Below are 10755 nucleotides of genomic sequence, written 5' to 3' on the forward strand. Positions count from 1 at the left end.
TCCACGACATCAGCACCTGGCTAGGTACGGATTAGGCTCTCAACGCCCTGCAAAGCGACACTTAACTGATCATTATTCCTCAACTGTTATGCACCCCAGCTCCAAATGAGTAAATTGTACAAAATAGTTCCCCATCTATTTAATTTTACATTGATAAACCACTGTTGTATTGCATTGACACAGATTTTGAACTAACGCAGGAATAATGAGCAGTTTTGCTTTCTAACCACTAAATGAAGTCTTACAGGAAACAAGCAGTGACCCACCTTCATGTGATAGGAAGGAACGGCAGATACTGGTTTATACCAAAGATAGCCACAAAGTGCCGTAGTAACTCAGGTCAGGCAGCATCTCGGAAAAAAAAAAGCTGGTCTTTAAAACAGCCCAAAATATTGAATGAATAGTAGTCACCATGACCTACCTGCCAGATCCTTTCTTGCTCTCTTATTTTTCCGCTTGTTCCCCGAACGTTTTTTAGATGGATTGGTGGATTTCTCTCCAGTCAGCGGTTGCACCCCATCTGTCAGACTCTTCTGAGCTTTCACGTTTAGCCTAGCAACATTTAGCATCTGCAGAGAGCGACTCATGGATTTCATCTTCTGCCGGATGGGAGTTCGTGGGCCACCTGTAATTTATTAAAACTGTCTTCAATCAGAGAACCAGAAAAATCACAATTAGAAGCTTAATTTAAAGCAAAATAATACCCGGCCATGAGATTCAGACTTTGTCGTTAGGTTTCAGGGCTCTAAAGTTTATTCAAACCAAGAAAAGCATTTGCAGAAAATGTAAAATTTAAACACAAAATACTGGAATTAGGTCTACAGCAGGCCAACATCTATGGAGGGGGAAAATGGAAGGGGAAAACATAGGTGATATTTCAGATGGTCAAATAAAATGTCAGCGACTGAAATATTATTTTTGTTTCTCTCTTTCCACAGGTGCTCATACTCTGACAAGTACCTCCAGCATTTACTGTTTTTATTTACAACAATCAATTTATTTCAGGGCAGAACATATCTGCTGGGGTGAATAATTTGCTGACATTAAGATCCCAAGGATTATTCAACCACGGTAGTCATGGAATGGCGAATCAAAGAAATAGCTCATTCAGAGACAATAGAGATAGGTCAGAGTTGGGAAAATATGTATAGCAAGTAAATATCACATTACCAGTTTAAGTTCCAGAAAAAAAGGGGCTTACATCGTCTTCTTTTATTTGCATGTTCTACAGTTGACCCAGCTTCACTTGCAGATTTCCTCTGGTAAAAGTCAGCCAAATGACCAGTCAGAGCAAGTTCAGAGTCTATATTCTCTTTGTCATCCACTGCATGAATTGATCTAATGCAGAAATAACAGTTCTGAAGTTTTTAATGATCCTGCTACTTTCTCACTTCATAAAATTGAAGTAATTTTAATAATATACCTGAACGATTCCATCAGAGTGGAGCTTGCTCCTGATAATTCAGACAATGGAAACCACCCTTCAATAAAGGAAACATTTTGCTGCGAGGTTTCAGACAGCTCCAAGTCTACCCAATCTGGAACAGTAACATCTTCTAGACAAAAAGAAAATTACATTTAATTGTTTTGGTTTATATCACAAGACAAAGCTAGAGTGCTGAAAACCAAACATCCCATTGAAGAGATCGTAATATTTAAATATTTAAAAATTAAGACAGTATATAAATCACACTCCAAATAACATAATTCAAGTGGGCAGTGAATGCATGATGGATTATTCAAGTGGGATAACGTTCAGAAATGGTGCTGAAAAGTTCAAAGGTGCCGAGATAATGAGAGGCTAGGTAATTTTTTTCGAACCAGCTAAATGGACTGCAATATTATTCTTTCCTATGTTCAAATGTTAAAGTGTATTGTGCTTAATTAGTCACAGATGCTTCGAGAGCCATCATGTGTTCAATTTGTATGTTTGATCCTAGTTTATACAAATTTAATTTGCTAAAATTTGAGGCATGAGAAAAATTATCTATGTCACAATACATCATACCCCAACCTGTTTTTGGTTGGTTTATCAATTGATGAATTAATAATTTCATTTGTAAATTTTTATTCCAATGACTGCATTTCTTGAAGTTTTTATTTTCAATAGGTTACTGAGCATTTTCACCTCAACTGGAGCACATTCCAGAGAAACACAGCAGCATATAGTCTTGCCAAATTGTTACGCTTTTATAGACAAATTTGTCTCAAAACTTTCAAAGCTGATTTCACAAAATGTTAAAATAGGCAACTAAAATGGGAATTAAATATTTGTTCAAAATCGATGTTCTTCATTTCCAAGATCTGTATAGCAAGATAACAGCAATTCAGCAATCCATTGCATGAACTCCCCACTTGTTCACACCAAGAAAGTTGTGTTTTCTCACTATAGTCATTTTTTGAACAGTTCTTGTACTTGCACACCTGCAGTCTCATTAAGTAAATCAACGTTGCAGATAATTTTCATCCACAAAACTCAGGTTATTTAATAAAACTTTCTTCTGTATTCAAAAGGAATGTTCAAACTCAGGAATTATCTGGTCAGATAGATCAAAGGAATCTTAATGGTCACAAAATTAATAAAATTACTGCTAATTTTGATCACCTGAACAGGTTAGACATTCCTCAGGGATGTCAGAGATGAGGCTCAGTGCTTTGTCCACAATATCGGAGACTTCAGTGGATACATTCTCAATCTTTTCTGCTATCCCTGCCTGAAAGAGAAGCTCCTCAAATTCTTGTGTTTGTTGCCAAATTACTGTGAACATGGCGGTATTACAAAACAAGGGAGACAGTACTCCTGTACATGGAGGCAGGCAATCATTCATCTCTACATCAGCAACCTGAAAAAAAACACAAGAATTAATCTCACCATTTGTTCTTAAATATTTTTTCCAATCAATTTTTCCAAGAATTAATCTTTGATTTGACTAATGGTATCCAAAAGAGTTGAATATCAAACGAGTTCCAAATATATTTTATCTCCCATGACATCAGTTCAACATATGGGAATTATGTTATCAAGGGGAAAAAGTTATAAACAGCCTTCAAACTAATGTTTATTAATAGTACGCACCAGATGCAACTCATTGCAAGCCATATCTTGCAAAAGTCGTTGAAGGAAACAGTTATCTTTAGTGTCCTTCTGTTCAGTTGGCTGCAAGACCCAAGAACATGTAGGCAACAGGTCTCTCCTTTTTGGATCCCAGTTCGACATAACTCCTTTCACAATAATGTTGATTGAATCGGTCAGGTATTTCTGAGTACAAGAAATTGGTTCCAGGATGATAGGACAGCAAACCTTCTGTTCTCCTGTTCACAAACAGATAATTTTATATCTGATCACCATTCAATAAGTTAAAGGGAAATCTCCACTGAAAGAACTTAACATCTATTTAAAAATTCTAAAACTTAACAGTTCCAACAAATTATTTAGAATTTCCATAGATGGGCTCAGTATCTTCTATATACTAAAACTCTGGTTTGTTTGTTTGTTTGTTTGTTCCTGAACTACAGCCAAAACGGTACATGATAGCGCGACGATTTTAGGCCCACCTTATTCACCGACGTCCCTTTGGTGCTAATGGAAGAAGTTTCATTGAAATCAGTGTTATATTTTTTAAGTTATTCACATTTTAAAGTTTAAATCTATCTCCTGGGGGGGGGGGGGGGGGGGGGGGGGGGGAAGGGAGGGAGGGTAGGGGGGTTGAGGGGGATGGAGTCGGGGGGAGGGGAAGGGGATGGTGGGGGGAGGGGAAGGGGATGGTGGGGGGAGGGGAAGGGGAGGGGGTAGGGAAGGGGAGGCGGGAGTGGGGAGGGAGAGTAGGGGAGGAGAGGGTGCTGCACCAATGCAGGAGAGGTTTGGGCCCAACGGGCCCACTTGATCTAGTTATACATATAAGGCGCGATACACACTGCAATGAGACTAAATCTATTGATCTGCTCTGGAAGTTTTAATAGACGAAGGTTTATCAGGATATTTTGTTTTAGTTTAGTTTAATTTATTGCTGTCACACCGAGGTTCAGTGAAAAGTTTTTTGTTGTACTATCCAGTCAGTAGAAAGACAATACATGATTACAATCGAGCCATTTACAGTGATAAGGGAATAACGTTTAGTGCAAGGTAAAGCCAACAAAGTCCGATCAAGAACAGTCCGAGGGCCACCAAAGAGGTAGATAGTAGTTTAGCACTGCTCTCTGGTTGTGGTAGGATGATTCAGTTGCCCGATAACAGCTGGGAAGAAACTTTCCCTGAATCTGGAGGTGTGCGTTTTCACCTTCTATACCGTTTGCTTGATGGGAGTGGGGAGAATAGGGAGTGCCCAGGTGCAACTCGTCCTTGATTATGCTGCTGGCCTTGCTGAGGCAGCGCAAGGTTTAAATGGAGTCAACAGAAGGGAAGTTGGTTTGTGTAATGGTCTTGGCTATAATGGGCTTGGTTAATAATATTATAATAATAATATATTCCTTTATCTGTCCCACACTGGGGAAATTTGCAGTGTTACAGCAGCAAAGTGGATAGCAAGACATTCATTATAAATAAAAATAAAGATAAGGATAATTGTCATCATTTACTGTGTTTTTTAAAAACTGTTACTGTTGACTGGTCTGCTGGGAGCAGTGCTGGTTGTGCAGTCTCACAGCAGCGGGAAGGAAGGACCTCCTATATCTCTCCTTCGCACACTTGGGGTGAAGGAGTCTGTCACTGAAGGAGCTGCTCAGTGCAGTGAGTGTCCTGCATGCGGTGGGAGTCGTTGTCCAGCAGCGATGTTATCTTTGCCATCATCCTCCTGTCTCCCACCGCCTACACTAAGTCGTCAAGTTTGAAAGGGGACAGAGAAGAATTACGAGGATGCTGCAGGACCCGAGGGTCTAAGTTTATAGGGAGAGCTTAAGCAAGCTGGGCCTCTATTTGTTGGAACGCAGATGAGGGGTGATCTTATAGGTTAGGCAGCAGCTGTACCTTTTCACACCTCTAGTTTCCCTCTCCCCTGACTCTCAGTCTGAGGAAGGGTCTCGACCCGAAACGTCACCCATTCCTTCTCTCCAGAGATGCTGCCTGACCCGCTGAGTTATTCCAGCATTTTGTGTCTACCGGTGATGTTATAGGGCTGTATAAAATCATGGGGGGGAATAGATTGGGTAGACGCAGACTCTTGCCCAGAGTAGGGGAAATCGAGAACCATAGATTTGAGGTGATGGGGAAAGATTTAATAGAAATCCGAGGGGTAACATTTTCCACACAAATGGTGGTGGGTGTGTGGAACGAGCTGCTAGAGGAGGTCGTTGAGGCTGGGACTATTGCATTGCTTAAGAATAAATTAGACAGGTACATGGATAGGACAGGTTTGGAGGGATATGGGCCAAATGAAGGCAGGTAGGAATAGTGTAGATGGGACACATTTGTTGTTGTGGACGTTGGGCTGCGCGGACCTGTTTTCCTTCGCTGTATGACTCTATGGCCACAACTATTGATTCCACCCTCCTTCCACTTCCAGTTATTAACCACAATCAGGCTGATTGCCGACTGGATTTTTACTGCATGTATGGTCTAACAAGGAATTGTTTTGCTTTGATTGTAAGCAGTTAAATGGCTTAATAAAATAATACTGCAAGAAAGGAAGGGCAGAAATAACAAACAAAAATCATATTTTAAAATGCCAACGTAAAACATCAACATAACAGTACACACACTCAAATCCACAAAATGGGCATAATTACCTTGTGTGATAGTCAGTAATCCATGCTGAAGCGGAAATGTATTTCGATAGAAACTGTCCACACTTACAAAGTAATTCATGTTGCAATCAAATGGAAATAAAACATCCACTGTTTTCAATGTCTTTACACATCCCTTTGCATTCAACTCATTCTTCCGGTCAACTTGGGAATCCAGTGAAGTTTTCTCCAGAGGTAAATGACAATCTTTAAGTGAAAGTTCCATTAAAGCAACAAACGGAATTAAGCTTCCACCAACCATTCGCATCACCTCCGAAATTAACTGATAGCCAATATGATCACGAGTTCCATTGAACTAGATGGAGGGAAAACAAAAATAAAAGCTTAGAATTTCTGTATAAAACCAAGCTTTCAACAAACATTCAAATGTGCACAGCAAGTTCCATAAATAATAAAATGCTCCTACACAATACTAATAATCTATTTGTATTGTGTGGTAAGGAACTGCAAATGCCGGTTTACACCGTAGGCACAAAATGCTGGAGTAACTCAGCGGGACAGGCAGCATCTCTGGTTAGAAGGAATGCCTGACGTTTCTGGTCGAGACCCTTCTTCAGACTTAGTCAGGGGAGAGGGAGACACAGATAAGAAAGGGCAAGGTGTGAAAACAAGACATCAAAGGGGATGAGTTCAAGCAAAATGTAGAATAGATCATTGTTAGCTAGGAGAAGGCGACAACGAAGTATAGATAAAATTTAATCAGGGGACAGTTCGACTGGTCAGAGAACTAACAAGGGGGGGAGGGAGGGATGGAGAGAGAGAGAGAGGGAAAGCAAGGGTAACGAAGTTAGAGAAGTCAATATTCATATCGCTAGGCGTAGGCTGCCTAAGCGAAGTATGAGGTGCTGTTCCTCCAATTTGGGCTGGGCCTCACTCTGACATAGGAGGCGGCCTGGGACAGAAAGGTCAGTATGGTAATGGGAGGGGGAAGTTAAACTATTTGGCAACCGGGAGATCAGGTAGGTTTAGAGCAGAGGTGTGCAGCGAAACGATCGCCGAGACTGTGCTCGATCTCGCCGATACATCGGAGTCTATTTGTCTATTTGCATTGCCAAAACACGGAATACCAGCTATATTTCCACCACCCACCCCAAAGTATCTTTGAAATAGTGTCATTAGATCTTCTCCATTCACTGCATAGCCATGTAGAACTGTGGTATAATTTTCTTTTAAAACAGCACTTTGTGTCTTTCTCTCCAAGTAAAAGATAGTATTGCACTAAATAAACCATAGATGTTGGTTTATAAAAAACACACAAACTGCTGGAGTAACTCAGCACGTCATGCAGTACTGGTTGACATGGATAGGTGATGTTTTGGGTACTGATCAGACTGATCGTAGTAGATGAGAGAAAGTTGAAAAACGTGGGCCTGGGACAAAGCCTGGCAATAGTTAGGATGGCTGGATTTAACAGCCTCATGGGTCCTTACACAATTACTTCCTTCAAATCTATAATTTAATACATTCCCAAGGTTTGGGATGAGTTGGACAATACTAATAGGAAAGAAAGGAAAAAAGAGACATCAACAGTAAAGATATGTTCTTTTTGAAATGGAGCAACTGTAATGAAATGCAACACTTGCACATTATATGATCCTAAAACAATTACCAGTTTTTCTTAAACTTGTTATTTGAGGAAATCAAGCAAGAACAATTTATCTTTTTTTAAATATTAAGGACACTTCAATATCCATTTGAGTAATGGGGAACCTGTTTAATGTTCCATGTTGAAAGCAACACCTCATATAATGTATATAGGTTCTCTCCAGCATATAACTGTAGTAGCATTTATTCACAAAATGCTGGAGTAACTCAGCAGGTCAGGCAGCATCTCAAGAGAGAAGGAATGGATGACGTTTCGGGTCGAGACCCTTCTTCAGACTGTAGTAGCATAATAGCATTCACTGACCCTTTCATCATTTACATAAACTCATATGTTTATCTATAAACAATGCTTTGGTTAACATGTCAGCTCATTGGCCTTTTAATGCTGATTCAAGGACACCAATCTGAATTGAATGAGTAACTTCCTATTGATACGAAGGAACTGCAGATGCTGGTTTAAACTGACAATAGACACCAAATGCTGGAGTAACTTAGGGAGCATCTCTGGAGAGAAGGAATGGGTGACGTTTCGGGTTAGAAATTAGTGAGAGTTGTAGGGGACATGCCGAACTTCCTAAGGAAGTAGAGGCGTTGTAGTGTTTTCTTGGCTGTTGTTTCAATCTGCATGGTCCAGGAGAAGTCCTGGGCGGCACGGTAGCGCAGCGGTAGAGTTGCTGCTTTACAGCGAATGCAGCGCCGGAGACTCAGGTTCGATCCTGACTACGGGTGCTGCACTGTAAGGAGTTTGTACGTTCTCCCCGTGACCTGCGTGGGTTTTCTCCGAGATCTTCGGTTTCCTCCCACACTCCAAAGACGTACAGGTATGTAGGTTAATTGGCTGGGTAAATGTTTTTTTTTTTTTAAATTGTCCCTAGTGGGTGTAGGATAGTGTTAATGTACGGGGATCGCTGGGCGGCACGGACTTGGTGGGCCGAGGGGGCCTGTTTCCGGCTGTATATATATGATATGATATGATAAGTTGTTGGTGATATTGACCTAGGAATTTGAAGTTTTCGACCATCTCTACTTCGGCACCATCAATGCAAACTGGAACAGTCAACCTATGGGCCAAGATATAGGTCTCTGTAAGTCAGCTATGAGAATGGATCTGCTGGCCCTGGCCGCAGGGGGAATGTTCAACCCGCTGATCAGTGTGAGGTCAAGATCGGCCTATGCACCACATTGTAATTGTATCTGGATTAAAGGAGGTGCTGGACCACCAGTTGCCGGGAGACCGGTGGTGGGCCTGTACTCCAAACCAGTGAAGTGAATGAACTATTTGAGCTCCCCAGCACTTTGTTTTTATAATAATTAGAACGTTTGTACGACCGTGTCCGTATGAAAGTTAACGGTATTGCCGCATAAAGCCTGACAAGACTAAAAGTACCCAACAGGTTGGTGACGAGTGTAGATGGATCTCGACCCAAATCTGCACCCATTACTTTTCTCCAGAGATGCTGCCTGACCAGCTGAGTTACTCCAGCGCTTTGTGTCTATCATCGGTATAAATCAGCATCTGCAGTTCTCGTAAAAACAAAGTAACTGCAGGTGATGATTTTTTTTTTTTTTAAAAGGACACAAAGTGCTGAGGTAACTGAACAGTTCAGGCAGCATCTCTGGAGGATATGGATAGAATCAGCCTGAAGAAGGTACCCGACCCAAATTGTCACCTGTCCATGTTCTCCAGAGATGCTGCCTGACCCGCTGAGTTACTGAGGCACTGTGTCTACCATAGTCTTACAGCATGGAAACAGGCCCTTCAGCCTAACTTGCCAAAAAAAACACTGACAAAACATGTTCCAACTACACTCATCACACCTGCCTGCGTTTGGCCCATATCCCTCCAAACCGGTCCTATCAATGTACCAGTCGAAATGTTCTTTAACCGTTGCGATAGCCCCTGCCTCAACTACCTCCTCTGGCAGCTCGTTCCATACACCCACCACCATTTGTGTAACAGTTAGCCCTCAAGTTCCCATTAAATCTTTCCCCCCCACATTTTAAACCTCCCGTCCTTGATTCCACTACTCTGTGCACCCATCCGATCTGTTTCTCTCATGATTTTGCAGACAAATGTGTTAGTCATAGAGTGATAGTGTGGAAACAGGCCATTCGGCCCAACTTGCCCATAACGGCCACCATGCCCCATCTGCACTATTCCCACCTGCCTGCGTTTGGTCCATATCCCTCCAAACCCGTCCTACATCCATGTACCTGATGGGAACAAACGTCAGACTGAAGAAGGGTCTCGACCCATTCCTTCTCTCCAGAGATACTGCCTGTCCCGTTGAGTTACTCCAGCATTTTGTGTCTATCTTCGGTTTAAACCAGCATCTGCTGTTGCTTGCTGCACTGTCCATGAACCTGTCTAAGTGTCTCTCTGAGGTTGGGAGAGTCGCAGAGATGGAGGGGGGCTGGCGGCTGACAGAGATGTGCGGCTCACCTGCTGCAGGGGCTGGGTGTCCACCCAGTGTAGGGCGATGTTGTGGGCGGACAGCAGGGCGCGGACGGGCGGCGGGACGATCCTGTCGGCCACTTGGTGAGGGGTGTCGGCGGCGGAGGGGGGCAGCTGCAGGAAGGCGCGGAGCTGGGCCCGGGACACGGGACAGGGGGCGAGGAGATAGAGGGTGTTACGGGCCCGGGGTAGCGGGGCGGGGGCGGCGGCTCCGCGGGCGGCCTTGGCCGGGGACGTGATGTCGGGCCGGTCCCAGGGCAGGTCGGACAGGGCCTCGACCAGCGCCGTGTGGGTGGCGGCGGCGGTAGCGGCGGTGCTCGACCCCCGGCCCGGCCCCGGCTCCAGCGCCTCCTCCAGCTCCCGCAGCTGCTCCAGCCGCAGCTCCCTGAACGAGCGGCCCCTCATGGCCGCCGCCGCCGCCGCCGCGTTGAAGGGTTTAAAGGCCCAGCGTAGCGCGGGGAAGCCGGCGCCGCAGGCCGAGTGGAGCAGCAGCCGCAACGCCGCCCGCCGCGCCCCCACACCGGCACCGGCACCGGCATCTCCGCCCGCCACGTCCACCAGCAGCGCCACATTGTGCCAGCCCATGGTAGGCGCTGCCGCTTCACCCGCTGGTTGTCACTGCCGCCGCCGCCATTGTCGACAGCGCCGCTCCAACCGATCTTGGCGCCTTTTCCCAGGCGCTGCGCCCATTGGTCCATGCGGCCAGTGTCCGAGCGCCCATTGGTCCATGCTGTCAGACACCTAGCGCCCATTGGTCCATGCTGTCAAATCCCGAGCGCCCATTGGTCCATGCGGCCAGTGTCCGAGCGCCCATTGATCGATGCCGTCAGTCCCCGAGCTCCCATTGGTCACTGCTGTCAGTGTCCGAGTGCCCATTGGTCACTGCTGTCAGACCCCAAGCGCCCATTAGTCACTGCTGTCAGTGTCTGAGCGCCCATTGGTCCATGCTGTCAGAC

General features: G+C 44.4%; 1 protein-coding gene across 1 annotated transcript in view; it reads right to left on the reverse strand.

The window, feature by feature from the left end:
• The window catches only part of ticrr (TopBP1-interacting, checkpoint, and replication regulator), a 42862-nt gene extending 32478 nt beyond the window's left edge, over nt 1-10384 (reverse strand). Inside the window, exons 1-7 of the mRNA XM_078427108.1 lie at nt 9788-10384; nt 5722-6034; nt 3077-3312; nt 2606-2843; nt 1424-1556; nt 1202-1338; nt 422-625 (exon numbers count right to left, since the gene is read on the reverse strand). Coding sequence (XP_078283234.1) covers nt 422-625; nt 1202-1338; nt 1424-1556; nt 2606-2843; nt 3077-3312; nt 5722-6034; nt 9788-10384 — 1858 coding nt within the window. The remainder of the gene's footprint in view (nt 1-421; nt 626-1201; nt 1339-1423; nt 1557-2605; nt 2844-3076; nt 3313-5721; nt 6035-9787) is intronic.
• Nucleotides 10385-10755: the final 371 nt, after the last annotated feature.

The sequence above is a fragment of the Rhinoraja longicauda genome, chromosome 33 (genome assembly GCF_053455715.1).
Source record: "Rhinoraja longicauda isolate Sanriku21f chromosome 33, sRhiLon1.1, whole genome shotgun sequence".
In the NCBI taxonomy this organism is placed as follows: domain Eukaryota; kingdom Metazoa; phylum Chordata; class Chondrichthyes; order Rajiformes; family Arhynchobatidae; genus Rhinoraja; species Rhinoraja longicauda.